An 18161-nucleotide genomic window follows, 5' to 3' on the forward strand; every position below is an offset into this window, starting at 1 on the left:
GGTGATTGAAGGTATTTTCATTGATGGCAACCTTACAATCATGTGATACTGGCAGGCAGACACAGGCATCAACACCGACAAACTCTACACCGGCATACAGATCACGGGCACCAAAAAAAAGGAAGATTAACAGCACCATGGCCGACAGGAATTTTGTATAAATATATTTTGTAATTAATTGTAAAATCTTTTTTAAGCCAACATGGCGGATTGTAATATGACTCATATATGTATGAGATCATTGTAGATCATTTAAAAAAAGAGAAGAAGCGAAGTATGAAAGGAATATAGCAGACCTAATATGCCAACTATTAGGATAAGGGTTTATGTATATTGCAGAGCTTAAACTGGTACTGAATCTAGCATAGCAGATGTTGATCTGAAGCAGTACAAGACATTGTATTAGTATAATCCAATTTTGTAAGTCAGTGTGACTTCTTTTGTAATTGAGCAGTGAGCTCTAGGCACTTGGCCTTCCTGCATGTGCAAGCCCCTATTGTAAACAGTAATATTCCCTTATTGGCCAGTAAGTGAATATTATGGGTCACAAATCCCATCGAGGTTTTTCCCACGCCAGGTTTCCTCATTAAAATATTGTGTTATGGTGTGCTTTTCATGTTATGGTTGTTTTTCTTATTTGCTGCATTATTTATGGTTTACCGATACACAGTTTTAATATGTTTTTCATGTTATAAGTTAAGAAAATTATATAACCGATCAAATACTGATTCACCCCCCCTCTCAGTATCTTTGGGAATCCTAACATCCATATCATGAAAATTCTGGAAATAATGATGATAAATGACATCATTTGTTGAATTAGAGGAACCACCAACATTCTCATGAAATAAGTTATCCAAATTAGGCTCCATATCCTTAGTAATTAAACCTTGGGAAGCCTTGATTCCACAACTTCTTCCCATGGGAATATTGTAGGTAGGACTAATGGTAGTAAAACTCATGCACAAAGGAGGGAAATTTGAATTTTCAATTTCAAAATTGTGGTTAAACAATGCAAAATTTTATTAAAATGATTGATTAACCAGTTAATTGAGCAATTTGATTTGTGAATTTGAAAGAAAATGCATCAATATCATTGCATACCATAAATATCAAATCTGAAAATTGATTTGAAAAATTATGCAACCCACATGTAATTTTTAGAATTATAAATTAGGGTTTTTGTAAATTCAGCCACTAAATTAATGTAATTCAATTTGAAAATGAGATCTAGGAGGGAAAATTTAAATTTTAAATTACTTGTAAATTTGAATTTTAAATACATAAACACTTAGATCTGAGAATATAAATCAGAAAGTGAAAGTGTAAGATGTCGAGTTCATGAAAATGTAATGGTGAAAAATTAGGTTTCCACCATTAGATGTAGTAGAAACCACTAATTTTAGACTTAGGAAACATTACATTAAAGAGGGGTGAACCTAATATATCTAGCCTCAAATCAACATGGCTAGGGCTAAGAAATCCTATTAGATTCACTGGGTTTTGATTTGATCCTCTTTTATGTTAAATTGTGAAAATGTTGAATTCAAGGTAAATGTGTTGAAATTGAAGTAAAAACACATAAACAATGAGTAATTGTCATTAGATTGAGCCATGAACTTGGATCTGAGCTATGTGAGAGTGTTCGGATCTATTCCCAAAAAGAGCTCCTGAAATTTCAAGACTAGAATGCTTGTTTCTCTGGTCCTCTGCACTTTTCGTCGTCCAAAGGGGAATATGTTCGTTTCTATGAATAAAACCAATTATGAAGATCACAACTCCATACATGTTCCTACACACAGTAGAGAAGGGAAATGGGTTGGGATTAGGGTTTTGCCTTAGGTCAAACCTCAGTTTTAGAATTAACTATGAAATAGAAATGAAATGTAATTGAATTGCAATGATGGAAATGATCTCCCTTTGAGGGAGATGTTAAATAATGTTTGAAACACTAATGATGTACCTTTTAATGGAGTTTTGTTTGTCTCCACAAGGAATTGGGTTTTTATAAAGTCTTCATAAACATAGAACACGAATTTCAACTCCACTGCTTGAATCTTGACCTTACTTTTACTCAAATGCTTGAAAGAAGACTAATCGTTTGCTCACTTGAATTTGAATGCTTGATTGCTTGAATTGATTGCATGAATCTCTTATGTGATTATCGAAATGAGAGGGGTAGACCTCCTTTCATACTTTCTTGTCAAAAAACAATTTAATTTTCCAACATGAGCCGACATGGGCCTTGATTGGGAGGACCAGAGTGTTGGGGGCTCTAGTCCCTGAGGACCAGGGTGCCAGCACCCTAGTCTTGACCAATCAGGGACCAAGAAAAGAGGGGCAAGAGATGAGCATTTTGAAAATTATGAGATATTTGCATGCTGTGAGCAAAATCAAGGCTCCAATCAAGCCTCGAGACACGAACACCAAGGTGAGGGCCCAAATGAGGACAAAATTGTAAGGGAGTACAATTTAGAATAGCCAAAGCCTTCTATTGTAACAACATAAAGAGCTAGAGAAAGAGAGCATCCTTAACAAATGGATCAAAAAAGTCGAAATGGCTTGGATTGCTAACCATTAATGATCATATAGGCTAAACAAACCAAACAAAATGAAGACCAAAGCCAAGTGCTTAAAACGTAGCAAGAACAAGAGATCACTCAATACAATCGTAAGCCTTGGCAAAATCAATTTTAATAAAAATGTTAGATTGTTGACATAATCAAGCCCATAACATTCCTTTCCAAACAACAATTCTATGTTTGATAAATTATATATGATAAAACCAATTTGTTTAAGGTGAACAATTTGAGGAAGAATACACCTAATCTTAAGAGTTGGAGCTTTGTCAATAATCTTGTATGAGGTAGTTCATAAAGTGATAATTGTTGCAAATTTCTTTAAGGTCTTTAAATTTAAGTATGAATTTGATATTCCTTTTATTAATTAAATTTTATAGGGATTTAGAATGAAAGGCTTTGAGATAGACCTTATAAAGATCATCACCCTACATCCTAAAAGGCTTTGCAAAATTCACATTGAAATCCATCCAAATTAGGAGTTTTGTCATTAGATGATGCAAAAATAACCTCCCTCAAATCTTCTTTAGTGAGAAGTTGATCACAAATAATATTTTGGGAATCATAAACAAAGTCTTGTAGAATGTTACGAAGCTCATTAAGAAAATGCTAACATTCCTTGATTTGCCTAATGGTTTGAGATGTGCGAGTAGAACACAAATGCTATAAGAACTATTTTGAAACCTTATCTCCAATATAAAGCCAATGAAGTTGAGCTTTAATTTGAAGTCCATATGCAATGTGAGCATCTACAACCTTTTCTAGTAATGAACCTTAGTTACATGAGGCTAAGTGACCAAATCAAAAGATTATGCCTCCAAAATCTAAGTTAGTGGCCTTATATGATCGGTGATGAAAACAAACTTATGCCTCCAAAATCTAAGTTAGTGGCCTTATATGATCGGTGATGAAAACAAACTTATGCCTCCAAAATCTAAGTTAGTGGCCTTATATGATCGGTGATGAAAACAAACTAACAGATGTCCATAGAGAAATCGAGAAGTGCTAATGATGGCATCATTCCACAAAATTATCCATTCTCTCTTATGCATAGGATGTGGCTCTAGATTCCAAACTCATTGAATATAAGTAAACATCACCTTGTAATTGAACAATAATATCTTAGAAAGAACTAAATCTTTATAACCTTGAATTTGACAAATTACCATCCTCCGTCATTTGTTATTTACTATCATAACAAATTGATTGAACCTTTGTTAGACCTTAATCCTTTCAAATACATGTATATTGAAACCATAAATACATTTTCTAGGAACACCTCCAAATCAATTTCAAATTCTTAACAAAACCTTATCCCTAGTTATACCTTAGGGACAGAAGTGATATAAAATTTTAAAAGTCGACTGCATATGAATTCTTTAAAATTAAAAAAATTAGTTTTGAAGACATGATCAATCAATTTCATTTGAAATCCAAAAAAGCATTTCCCTACCACAGACTTCTGCAAACAATACAAGGAAAGAAAAATTTATGTCGCAAACAACTTTGGCGACGAAACGACATGCATATGCCTGACAAATGAAATTGTTTAGGCAAAGCCTTGCTCACAAGTTCCGGAATGGCATCCAACTAATGCAAACACAGAGTGCACAAAACCATTCAGATATTTCCCTCAATCCCAATATATTTGCTTCTCTCTTGCAAGAATGTTCACATGTCAAATCAGTTGAGCAGCTACACACCCAAATCTTGATAACTGGACTTCACCAAAACCATCATTTGGCAACAAAACTTGTAAGTATTTACGCCAAGCATGGGTTTATGGAGATTGCACGTCAACTGTTTGACAAAATTCCTACGCGAGATAATCTTTTATGGAACGTAATGATCAAAGGATATGCTATCAATGGTATATGTGATGAATCCCTTCATCTCTTTTACAAAATGAAGGAGGAAAATTTACAGCCCGATAGGTATACGTTCTCCTTCGTGCTTAAGGCGTGTGCATATTTGTCGGCTTTACAGGAGGGGAAGGAGATATGTGATGAGGTAGTCAGTGCTGGATTAGCATTGGATGCTTCTGTTGGAGTTTCTGTTATATCAATGTACGCGAAATGTGGAAGAGTTGACGACGCACGCCAAGTGTTTGACAATATATCTGAACGAAATGTGGTATCATGGAATGCTATGATTTCTGGGTATGTGTGGAATGGACGTGCCAATGAGGCTCTGGAAGTCTACCACCAAATGCAAAAGGAAAATGTGAAACCCAACAGAAACACCTTTGTAAGCATTCTTCGTGCGTGTGTCGACTCAAAGAATGTCGAACAGGGGAAAAAGATACACGAGGAAATTCGTAAAAGTGAAGTTGAGCTGGATGTTGTATTGAGTACGGTGCTTATAGATATGTATTCTAAATGTAAAAACATGGAATTTGCACGCGAAATGTTTGACAAAATGTATCGGAGAGATATGGTGTTGTGGAGTGCAATGATTATGGGGTATGCTCATAGTGGACATGCAAATGAGGCCTTGAGGTTTTTTAATCAGATGCTACAGGAAGATTTTAAGCCGGACTTGATCACGATGTCAAGTGCTCTTGCAGCTTGTGCTCATTTATCAGCTTTAAGAGGAGGTAAATCAATACATGGTTACATTGTTAGAAGTGAATTGAAAGCAGATGCTTTTGTCAGCACTGCCACTGCTCTTATAGATATGTATGCTAAATGTGGGAGTTTAGAACTTGCACGCCATGTGTTTGAAATAATGCCTAAAAGAAATACTGTCTCATGGAATGTAATGATTAGGGGTTATGGAATGCATGGGTATGGTGAGAATGCCCTTGAGCTGTATCTCCAGATGCAGGAGAATGGCATGAAGCCGGATGAGGTTACTTTTACAAATCTCTTGTCTGCATGCAGTCATGCAGGCCTTGTGTCTGAGGGCCGCAAACAGTTTGATAGCATGGTTCAAGATTATTGTATCACTCCCAGGGAGGAGCACTATACTTGCATGGTAGACCTATTTGGCCGTGCTGGACATCTGGATGAGGCACTTGACTTTATTCAAAGGATGCCAATAGAACCTTCTATTAGTGTGTGGGGAGCTTTGCTCGGTGCTTGTAGAATTCATGGCAATATTGAATTAGGAGAGTGCATAGCAGAACGCCTTTTCAATTTAGATCCTAAAAACACTGGACGTTATGTACTCTTGTCAAATATGTATGCAGCAGCTGGCCGGTGGGATGGTGTGCTAAAAGTTAGAGCAATGGTGAAAGAAAGGGGGCTGAAAAGGACTCAGGGATGCAGCTATATTGAGTTAAATAATAGAGTTCATGCATTTGTCATGGGAGACAGATCACATCCTCAATCTGAGAAAATCTATTCAACATTGGAAGCCTTGTCTAAAGAGATGGAGAAGGCAGGGTATGTGCCTGACACAAACTTTGTGCTGCATGATGTGGAGGAAGAGATGAAAGAAAGTATGCTTTCTAGTCATAGTGAGAAGCTGGCAATTGCTTTTGGGCTGATCAATACAAGTCCTGGAGTAACTATCAGAATTACCAAAAACCTTCGCATCTGTGGTGACTGCCATATTGCTTCTAAATTCATCTCCAAAATCGTGGGGCGAGAAATTATTATGAGGGATGCAAACCGTTTCCATCATTTCAGGGATGGATTGTGTTCTTGCAGGGATTACTGGTGATGCCAATCCAAACAAACAAAATAATATTCTTGATTAAAACTTTTGTACAGTACTTGCATTTGGATGACAGCCAATGTGAAACTATTGCTTTGTCTATTTTGTAACATAACAAGTTAGATTATGTCACAACATATGGTTTTAGAATCAAGGTGTAATGATGTGGTGATGTTTTAGGCTTAGATTATGTCTATAATAGTATATGAAAGCCAAAGGTACGGTAAGCTGAAGTCTTGAAGCAGATGCCAAAAAGTTACATGATACTAAGTTACATCTATTGGGTTGTCTATTTTTAAGCTCCAATGGAAAGCTTGAGACTTTCTCTGCAGTATTCTGCAAACAATTGTTTTAATGGAATTTTGGGTTAAAGCGGGACGTGGAGTGTGGTTCAATTCAAGTTCATCTGAAGGTTTAAGGGAAAAAAAAAACCTATCGAGATTTTTCTCTCTGATTGACATTGACTTATAGTCACAAGACTGGTACTTGGCAACAACTTTTTCTTGATGGTGAGCACTAAATCTAGGTAGAATGCTTAAAAACTAAACATTTCTAGTACAACGCCAAATTGAAATTACATCTCGAGACTTAAGGTCATTTATGCAACCATTGATAAAGGGAACAACTACAAACCACCTCTCTGTTGCATTCATGAATCACGCAAGACTAATAAATTAAAAATCACAAGACAGTTGGCTCCATAGCTATTTTCCTACACACATATTCTTTGTCAAACTAATGGCAAGGACACAAATAACACTTTTTACATGTTTAATCTTCATGTGTATGTACAACAAAAACAATACAATGGGAAGTGCATGGGAAGAATAGTAGTGTCGATTGTCAACGTTGCCACAAATTACACTCCAAATAATCCACATAAATTAGAACAAGTAAAACAACTAGTATATTAATCTAGGAACAATGGAATATAGGTAGTCATTATCTTATTTTTACTTTTGGTTAATAATGTAAAATATAATTAAAAAAATAGGCACCTCAAAAATTAGTATTTCAATCTAGGAAAAATGCAGTACATATAGTCATTTTCAAGAGATATCCTTTTTTAGGCTATTACACTTTTGTGTAAAATATTAATTAAAGAAATAGACACCTCAAAAAGAGTATCTCTACATATACATACATACACACATGTATATATTATGTATGTATGTATATGTGTGTTAGTAGCATCTATTGCCCAACATGTAAAACATTAAATGAATTAGGACTAGAGTAATGGTTAGACATTGAACTAGGGAGATAGAATAAGGTTAGGATTAGGGTTAGTGTTAGAATTAGGGTTAAGGTTAGGGTAAGGGTTAGAATTAGAGATAGAGATAAGGTTAGAGGTAGAATTGATGTCAGGTTAATGAGAGATAAAATTGGTGTTAGGGTTAGGATAAGAGTTATGGTTATAGATAGAATTAAGATTAGAGTTAGAATTCAAATGATTTGGATGTTGCTCCAATTCTTCAAATTATAGTAGTTTAATCTACGAGAGAATTTTGTAAGAGCTCTAAATTGCCCAAACACAATGTATTGTTTCAAATCTAAAACAAAAACTTGAAATGAATTAGTTGAATGCCTACCTAAATGGAGGAATAAACAAACTTAAAAAAAAATTGTATGAGAATTATATGTGTAAATATCAGTCAAAGTCTATTAAAGATCTTTTTCATGTATGCTACCTATTTAAATATAGAAAATATAAGATTGAAAAGATTTAAATTACTAGTTTTATAATTAAAGATAGTTTTTGTTAAACATATATGTTGCATTTAAATGAAACAAATATTGTTGAATTCATAGTTTTACCAAAAAAATTTTAAAGTGTTTGTTTGTATTTTGCTCAAAAAGCTTCTTACAATGGAAAACCTTCAAGGGATTGAAGTTAATATTGTTTGTGTGAATGCAAATCTAAACAAGATCTAGAAAATAATTCTACTCTATGCAAGTATATATGAAATTTGTTAAAGAAAATAAATTTAAACAAATGCATCAAAATCAGAGAATTGAATATAAAACTTAACAATATTTTCAAAAATTACATTGTGTCTCAGGAAGGCTTCTCAACCTTTGATGTCTCCAGTTTCCATTAACAATTTTTTGAACCTTTTTGTTATTGAAACCACAAATCTCAATGCCCTAAATATAGTACAATGCAAATTCTACTTGACCATAACTAACACATAACTTGATTAGATACCCAATGTAGAAGCAAGACTGACCAAACAGAGTGAAATTATAGTGTAAGGATTTTCTTGCCTATAAGCATTGTTCAAAATATATTTTTTGTTATCGTTATTGTTGCCATTTTCACATATGTTGGTTTTACAACATAATTCATTTGAATCAAAAGGTTTATCTGGCTAAATTTCCTTATCAAAGGTTTTCCTATAACTCAATCAGATTAAACAAAGATTTATTCATACAAAGAGTTCAATCAAACAATAAAAGAGGTTGCATGCTCACAAACATTTCTTTTGATGGGTTGGATAGGTGGGGTAGGCACTAATTTGATCATAGTAAACTACGCATTTTTTATTCACAAATAAATTTCAAACTAGTAAGAAACCTTCACATGATTCGAATAGTGGATTTGAATTAAATATGTTGATAAAATAAATTTTGAAGGCTAAAATAAAAGTGATTATGGATAAAAGCATATTTTGGCCTTATATTCATATAAAAATAAAACTTGTCCAGCTTGTTGTTGTTATCTAGATCTAGGCCTAACTAAAATCTATATTTATTTAACTCACCTAAAACATTTGGTAGTCACAAGTTGGTACGCACACATGATGCATCCTACAACAATGGCCCATGATGTTATGAATAATTGTAATGATGGTGTATGTCCTATAATGGATGTGCACGAAGATAACACAATGGTCATGTTGCTCATGGTGGGAAAAATGTGGTCATAGAAAAATTCCAATTGACCTACCATATGAAAGGCCTATCGTAGATGACTAGGTTTGAACAACTCACATTAAGCTACTTTGACCACTTATGTGGTAGATGTGGGCCTATTTTTGTCACCAATATCTATTCTTGATCCTATTCAACTTCTACTCATGTTAATTTAAAATCTAAACTATTCCTACTCAAAATCCTAGCGAGTGCATTTGATCACGTTAAACTAGAAATTAGTTATTGAAGCAAGGTAGATTATTCTCTCACAAATGTGAGAAATGTATTTGAAGAAAAATAAAAACAAAAATGGTTGTTGTAGTGGTGACATTGGGAGATTTGGACCAATGTATTGACAACCATCAAATCATAATTGAAGAGGATTATTGTTGGTTATTAAAGTTAGAAATGCTCTGGTAGACATGTATGCAAAATGTGGAAGCATAGACAAGGCACGTGAAGCATAAAGTTATCTTTTTCCACATCCTTTGAGTTTGGGCTAATAGGTGTGTAATTAGTTTTAATGGATCGATCTGCAATAATTTCCTTCACTTTTTCTTATTTGTGTCATGCATTTGCCATTCTTTTTGTGGTTCATGGATCAACTTATTCTTCAACCAAAAAAACATAAAGCGAGCAATTGTGTAATTCCCCACCATGAAACCCATGAGACATTAGCCAAGAAAAAATAGAAATTTCGTTTTGAAATAATAACTTAAAACAACTATGACATGCTAGAAAAACTATGCACAAGTACTAAAACTCATGATTTCCCATTGTAACATAATGTCACACAAGTGAAAGACTACTACTCCACAACACCCTTGAACATTAGAGGAATTTTATAGATAACTTAATAAACACAAAAAGGGGTTTTAACCTTGATAATACCTCACAAGGCTAGGTGGAAATTCTCCCCAATCCTAGGTTTTACAATCAAACAACCTTGGGAAAAGACATGCAACTTAATGCAAAATATGTCATTTTTTTTATTGACAACAATTATGGATGTGATCTAAAATTCTCTAGACTCCCAAGGCCAAAGGGAGAAACTTTAATTCATGAATTTTTTTTCATTTGAGGCTTGAAAAATTTCATTGTTCGATGTATGGGAGGACTATAGCACTCTCTAAGGACAACACCCAACTTGGACACTAGCACCTAGGCACTAGTGTCCCATTCTAGCACTAGTGTCTAGTTCTAGCACTAGAGTTTATTTTTCACATTGTAGTCCTTCCTAGGCATTGCAACTCAATCTAAGCACTAGAGTCATGGCCAGTGGGAAATGTTGAATTAGTGATTGATCTCCATGACACACTAAGCACAAAGGGACCACCTAGAAGGGTCTACAACACACTATGAATACTAAAATGTTAAAACAATCAAGGAAGAATAAGGAAATTGGTTCCCCTAGGTGTTAGACATCATTAACACATGAAAGGAGATGGTAGGAATGATAGTTAGGGTCTTATCGATACTTCTACATGTTTCCCTAGGCTTAATAACACAAGGATAGAGAAATACAACAGCTTTCAACTTTTACAAGACTTCTACATGTTCCTACATTCATTTTACCTTCATAACACATAAACAAGAAAGTAAATCACAATACAATCGTGTTTGATTTCAACATTGAGTTATGTAACTAAGTTTAATTCTAGTATTATACACCTTTTTCAATAATATTTCATCTCCAAGAGAGGTTCAATAAAAATTGAAACATTTACATGATTCTAGGACTAAAATGTCCTACTATAATACAAGGATTTGAATAAAAACTAATCTAACTATACGAAGTAAAATTGTGAATAGAAGGGTCCAATGATTGATCTAAATCCTTGCTCCTTTGGTTGCCAATAGTGGTTCCACACAACCCAATTTTGTGATACTCATAGATTTAGCCCACCATGCTAGGAGGTAATCACAAGGACCAAAAACACACATGTAGGACACATGGAGAGAAGGTCATACACACACAAGACTTAAAGAATACATGACATCTGAGTATGAAACAAAGTCAATGACAAAATGGAAAGGAATCTAATACCTATGATCTAAGCTCATCAAATTCTCCAACGAATGTGGCAAGCAAAATAATGCTCAATTTACATTATGCAATAAAATTCACATGTTTCCAATAGATTTGCTTTGACATTTCACAAAGTAAACATTTGTTCTCCATTTCAAAACATCATAATTCATTCAAAATATTTAAATTTTCCACATTTTCAATTTACCAAAGGCTATTTTTTTTTCAAAATCACCATTAAAATGCCTTGAAAATTAATTAAATTCAAAATTCAAAAAACTAAAATACCCTTTGGTGCAAAAAGTTCCCAACACCCATTCTACACTCTTAAAATCAATTTTTGTTCAATCTAAAGAATTTGGGCATTATAACAACATTTTGGGGGAAAATATTCAAAAATTTCTAAAAACAATTTATACGCAATGAAAACTGAAATGTAAATGTTTTGGAAGCTTTTGACACTTCACTAATTCTATTCCAAGCATTCAAAATGAAAAACAATGATCAAATGAAAAGAAATCGTAGAATTACCTCAAATTTAGCCAAATTTTTGTATGAAGAACACTTCAAACCCACTTTACGAATACACAAATCCAATTGCATGCACAATCCCACCCAAATTCCTATCTACTACTTCAAATATCACTCAAATTACTTCACAATTGCTCCCCAAATTGCCAAAATCAGAATTTTCCAAAAAGAGGGTTTTTGTACACACCATTTCTTCACAAAACAAAATTATGAAAAGAAAGAACACTTTTTCAAATTTCTAAATGAAAAATAATATAAATTTATTTCCTTTTTAATTTAATTGCATTTACCCCTCATTTCACCCAAGCCTAATAATATATTTAAATACATCACTAGTTAATAAACCAACATTTAAATCTATGATTTAAATCTATATGAGCATATTTTTTTAAATATGATTTATGAAAACTGGAATTTAAGCAAATATCAAATCACATAGTCAGTAGGAATTCACATAAGGTATGATTTCATTTAAATCATGCCAACAATGGTATCTAGTTCAACACTAGTGAATATAATAGGGAATCACACTCAAATTGAGTACGATAGATAAGGCAAAATAATTATGGCCAATACAACATCTAGCATATAATTACCACCGACGAATAACTTAGAATTGAAAATCAAGTGGAGGAATACCTTGTACTTATAACCACTCAACTCACATGTCAAGAACATCTACTCAATATATAAATAGTTGAATCATACCAAAATCACTAAACAAAGTACAACATCATATACATAAGTTCATCACATTCAGATGATAGAATCATGATAACATTTTCTTACAACATAAATATTGATGCACATGCTCATGAAGTGAAACATAATTATAATTTAGGCGTACAATCATCTCATATGAATCTCAAAAAATACCACTACAATATAATGCATCTAGTCCTCACAAGGAACTTGGCACAACAACATACATGCATCTCAAAGCAAAAAATACCTATAAATTGACATGTTGAGGAACCTCTAAACCTAAAATATCTAGGTGGTCCAAACACATCAAGCAAAGAAAGAACATAAATCACAAAAAACCCTCATAAATAAAATAGTGAAGTTGAGTCATCGACCACACCTCTCAAGGTTGCAAACGGGAAGGTCATTACATCTTCCCCCACTAATATTAGGCTTACTCTGAGAATCTTGCACAAGCCAAGAATAGCATACCCTAGTATTCAATCACATAGCACAACAAAACTCACAAGATCCATCTTCTAGACTCTCACCAAGTCTAGACCTCAAATTCACAACATGGACATCTCTCAAAGTGTACATGTTAAGTGACTACAAACTACTAGGTGTACAACCCCCTTAGAGATAGGAACACTTCACTTATAGCTACCACTATAATTGAGGGATAGGATCACTACAACGTCCAACCAACAACAAGAAACCAAATCCCTACTATAGAATTTGTCATGCCTTGCACATCTACCCATCATTTCCTTTGGCATGAAAATGCGGGTCCCCCTCGCTTTTCCTGTCTTTTGGTTTTCTTTCTTTTTTGCCTTCTTGTGTTTTTGCTTTGGGAGCCTCGGAACCCCAAAACTCCAAAGTTCCAAGGTGCCCTTTTTGTTTGTTTTTTCTTTGCTTCGGAACCCTAGAACCCGGGAGTTCCGAAGCGTTCTTTTTTTGCCTTTGTTTTTTTGTCAAGACCACATAACTTCAAAACCCTAAAGTCCCGAAGTCTTTTTTGCGTTGTTTTGTTGAATACCTCGAAACCCCAAAGTTCCAAAACCTTCTTTTCTTTGTTGTGTGGAAGCCTCAAAATTTCAAAATTTTAGAATCTCGAGTTCTTCATGTTTTGTCGTGTCTTTGTTTGAGCTTCGAGATTTCAGAACCCCAAAATCCCAATCTCGTCTTGTGTTTTGCTTTAGAACTTTGAAACCCCAGAGTCCCGAAGCATCTTTTGTGTGGGCCTCGGAACCCCAAAACCCCGGAGTTCCGAGCTTCTCTTTGTTGTGTCTCGAGATCCCGGAACCCCGAAATCCCGAGGTCATGTTTAGTGAGGTTGTACGGACACCAAATGGGGGGGTATAAATAGGGTCGAATGGATGATTTTCATTCATTTTTGCACTCCTCTACAATGAAATTCAAGCTCTCTCTCTCTGTGTTCCGCCTCCTCGCTCATCTGTGTTTTCCGCATTACCACCTTTCCAGGTTGGTTCGTTTGTTTTGCTTTTGTGTCTTTTAGGTTAGGTTAGATTAAATTTTACATGTTTTTTAATAAATTGGTCGATCTGATATTCTTTTTGTGAAACCCTACATTTCGGCATTTTGGGGTTTCTGAACCTCAGAATTACGAAATGCCTAAGTTATACCCAATCCAGCACTTCGGAACCCCAAAACCCCAGAGTTATGAAGTGCTCTTAAATCACACAGACGTGGTTCTGTCAGACACATACGTTTCTGAGATTTTGTAAATGCAATGTTGTTCAAAAGACAGACGTTGTTCTACCCTTCACAGATGCAATTATATGACACAGATGCGGTTCTGTCAGACACAGACGCGTTTCTAAAAACTTTATGCAATTTTCCGAATGTGTGAAGTTGCTTGTTGTGACCAAATTTGAATTTTTTGACTGTTTTTCGTGACAAGATGACACAGTGTTGATGAGGACACAATGTTTGCACATGTTTAGACTCAAAATGACTCAAAGAAAAGTGTTTTGTTTGATGTAAAATTGTTTTGCATACACTTGAAGACACAATGTTTTAATGTTTGGTCTTGAATGTTTGATTGTTCAAAATAAGACAAGCAAAATTCTTATGGTTGGCCAAGACAATAGTTGTTGATTCCCACATGAGGCTACGCTATTCAGAGCGGATACTTAGATGCTTGACCCCACTGGCTCCACCCTCAGCACTCACTTCTCGAGGCAGCCAAGCATCAGTCCCCACGAAAACTCCTCATGGTGAACTTTGTATCTCTATTAAGAACCGTATGTGTGTGGGCCGCTCCAAAGGTCCGACCTCCTACCCCAACAACTAGAAGGATTTTGGCTTCTAAAACAAAAAGGTGCTAGTAAGGGCATCCGCTCATGTGGCCATACATGCGGCACTTTCAGCTCTGTAAATACAGAAGGCTCCCAGCCGGTAGGGGTTACGCCCTACAAATGATCAAATAAATTTGATCAAATGGGTTTATGGGGAGACATAGTGTCGGTATGAACTAATCAGCACACGTTATCCATCGTTTTCACCATGGATATAGTTGTTTATAGTGGTTCAGAAGAGGTGGGTTTTCCTCGCTACCACTTGGGTCGTTCTCTCCTCACTAGTAGTCCTAATGACCACACGAGGAGACAAGCCCTCTAGAGATCAAACAAAAAGAGTCTATTGCTCAAGACACAAAAGACACTGGTTCAATTTTAGTGCACCAATTGAAGTGTTTGCTATTCTATGAAAATAAGGCACACAATAAAGATCAAAAACCCTTGCTAAGATCCTGCAACAAAAATTCGTTAGTAGTTTGGATTTCTTTCAAATGATCACCCCTTCTTGCAAGCACACAAGTTAGGTAAATTTTAGATCCAAAAGACTTTGTGAAATAGGGGCCTTCGACAAAACGATTTTGCTTTCAAGACAAGCTGCACCACTTTTGTTAGCCAGATCTGAAAATGTTAGCTCACTATAAACCAAACCTGAAATCCGAATGTCAAAAAACCGAATCAAAGAAGTCAAAATGCAACAACTGAACACAAACGCAGTTATAAGTAACACAAATGCTATATAAAGGTGTAGACGTTGTTAGATCTGACACAGATGCGGTTTCTAAACACATACACAGTTTCTGAACACAGACGCGTCTGGAGACCTCACAGACGCGAATAGGGAACACAGACGTGTTTCTCAGAATCTGCAACGAAAATAAATAAATTACTGTCGAGGCGCAAACACGATTCCAGATGTCACAGACGTGGCAAAAAATCAAAAATGCGATCCGAATGCACGCAGACGTGAAAATATCAAAATGTTGTCGTAAATGTCAGATCTGCAACTTAAAAACATAAAATCTGCAGCAAAAGATGTTAAATGCAAAAGGGCCAAGAGTCTCACTGGGCATGCCAAAATGTATACAGTGAAAATGGATAACAACAATATTGAAAGGCTAAATAGATTCAACCATAAAACCCTAGCCTAACAACAACAAAGATCCACCATAATATATAGAGATTACCTAAGACAATGCAAATCAAATGAAATCACAAAGATTATACCATCACATGTCCAATAGGGTTTGAATCTCTGTTCTTCCTATCTCCATTGATCTTGCCTGATATATTTGCTCTCAGATTTTATATGTGCACAAGAGCTCAACAAACAACGGAAATGTGGTTGCAAGTAGGCTTGATCGCATATGAAAGTTCGAAAGCGTAGTGTAGTCGGATAGTCAGCAGGGGGTGTTGATAATGAAGGAAGCATCTCCTTATATAGAAGACACCATAAGAAATGGAGGGATAAGATTAAGAGGTGTAAAAGATAAATGGTCAGCTATGATTAGAGGGTAGGTAGAGAAAATAAGAAAATAATGAGAGGGTAGGTAGTGTATGAATTAAGAGATGAATGACATGTGTCAGGGGTAGAAAAGGCTAATGAATTAATTAAATAAATAAAAATTTATTTAATTAATAGAAGAAGTGGGATGATTAAATAAATAAAAGTATTTATTTAATTTAGGAAAAGGGGAATTTAAATAAATAAGAGTATTTATTTAAATGAGAAATAAGGCTAGAAGAGGATAAATTAATTAATTAAATAAATAAAGATTTATTTAATTAATAGAAGAATTAAGCTCAAATAATTAAATAAATAAAGATATTTATTTAATTAGACATGACAATTTTAAGTGCCTATAATTTGCATTGTCTTAGGTAATCTTCATATGTTATGGTGGATCTTTGTTGTTGTTAGGCTAGGGTTTGGTGGTTGAATCTTTATGGTTTTACAATAGTTTATCATCACTTTTCACCATTAAAATTTTGGCATGCCCAGTGGGACATGGATTTTTTTTAGATAGATCTATTTTTTTGCGGGTTTTTCTAACCCTATATTGTTGTTTTGTAAAACAATTTGGAGAATAACCTTGTGCGGCTAGGGTTTTGGACACAAGATTAAGATCTTGGAGAGATTTTATCCAATCTCACAAACAGCTTAAAATATTTGCATCAAATTTTGTCTTCTTGTTAAGGATGGTATCAAGAGCTCTCAATCCTAAATTTAGAATTTTTGGAGCATATTTGAATTTATTATGATTTTTTATTTAAAAAAAAAAATTGAAAGCAAATGAGCAAATTTTTCGGATTTTTTTACAGTTTTTGAAAGTTCTCAGAATTCTATAGTGGGTATATTTTTTGTGATTTAAATTTTGATGTAAAATATTTCATAAAAACTTGGATTTTTAAAATTAGGGTTTTTCATTATTTTGATCAGATCTCATAAAAAGCTTTGAAGTTTTGCATAAATGTTTTTTTGCAGGGCAATAATAGTATCAGAAGTACTCAATAAAAAAATCAGATTTTTTGGAGCATATTTGAATTTTCTATGAAATTTTTATGTATTTTCATAAAAAATTAATTTTGAGAGCAAATGAGCGAATTTTTTGGATTTTCTTACAGTTTTGGAAATTTCTCAGAATTATACATAGGATTTGTTCTTTGTGATTTTGATTTTGATGCAAAATATTTCATTAAAAATCGGATCTTTAAAAATTAAGGTTTTACATTATTTTGATCATATCTCACAAACTGCTTGGAATTTTTGCAAGACTTTTTTTATACAGGTTAAGGATATCAAGATTTTCCAGTAAAAAATTCATATTTTTTGGATCAATTTCGCATTTTCTATGAATTGTTTATGATTTTTCATAAAAAAAAATAAAAATAAAAAATTGGGAGCAAATTAGAAAAAAAAATTGGATTTTCTTACATTTCTGGAAATGTTTTGAAATTTTACAAGTGTTATGTTTTTAATGATGTAAAATAACTCGTGGATAATCAGATCTTTGAATCTATCAAAAAACGTCTTGTCGGAGGCCCCTATTTCACAAAGTCTTTTGGATCTAAAATTTACCTAACTTGTGTTCTTGCAGGAGGGGTATTATTTCAAAACTACTAATAATCTTCGTGTAGGAACTTTGGCAAAGATTTAATTTTAATATTGCTTTCTTTTCCTTCTTAGTCTAGCAAACACTTCAATTGGTGCACTAAAATTGAAAAAATTGAACTAGTGTTTTTCGTGTTTTGAGAATTAGGCTCTTTTATGTTTATCTTTAGAGGCCCAGCCTCCCCGTGTGGTCACTAGGACTACTAGTGAGGAGGGAATGACCCAAGTGAGTACGGCTAAAACCCAAGCATTCCAACTCACTATAATAAATAGGCCTCTTGGGATGAAAATTTCAGAGGTTGGAGCTATCTGAGATTTATCTCGTATCAAGC

The 18161-nt window shown here is 34.2% G+C and overlaps 1 protein-coding gene across 1 annotated transcript; it reads left to right on the plus strand.

Moving 5' to 3' along the window:
• Positions 1 to 3948: 3948 nt before the first annotated feature.
• On the plus strand, positions 3949 to 6618 carry LOC131067093 (pentatricopeptide repeat-containing protein At3g12770). The gene has a single exon (XM_058002027.2). It carries the CDS (start codon positions 4119 to 4121, stop codon positions 6243 to 6245), a length of 2127 nt encoding a protein of 708 aa, XP_057858010.2. The 5' UTR covers positions 3949 to 4118; the 3' UTR covers positions 6246 to 6618.
• The last annotated feature ends 11543 nt before the right edge of the window (positions 6619 to 18161 follow it).

Source organism: Cryptomeria japonica, chromosome 8 (genome assembly GCF_030272615.1).
Source record: "Cryptomeria japonica chromosome 8, Sugi_1.0, whole genome shotgun sequence".
NCBI classification, from domain to species: Eukaryota; Viridiplantae; Streptophyta; class Pinopsida; order Cupressales; family Cupressaceae; genus Cryptomeria; species Cryptomeria japonica.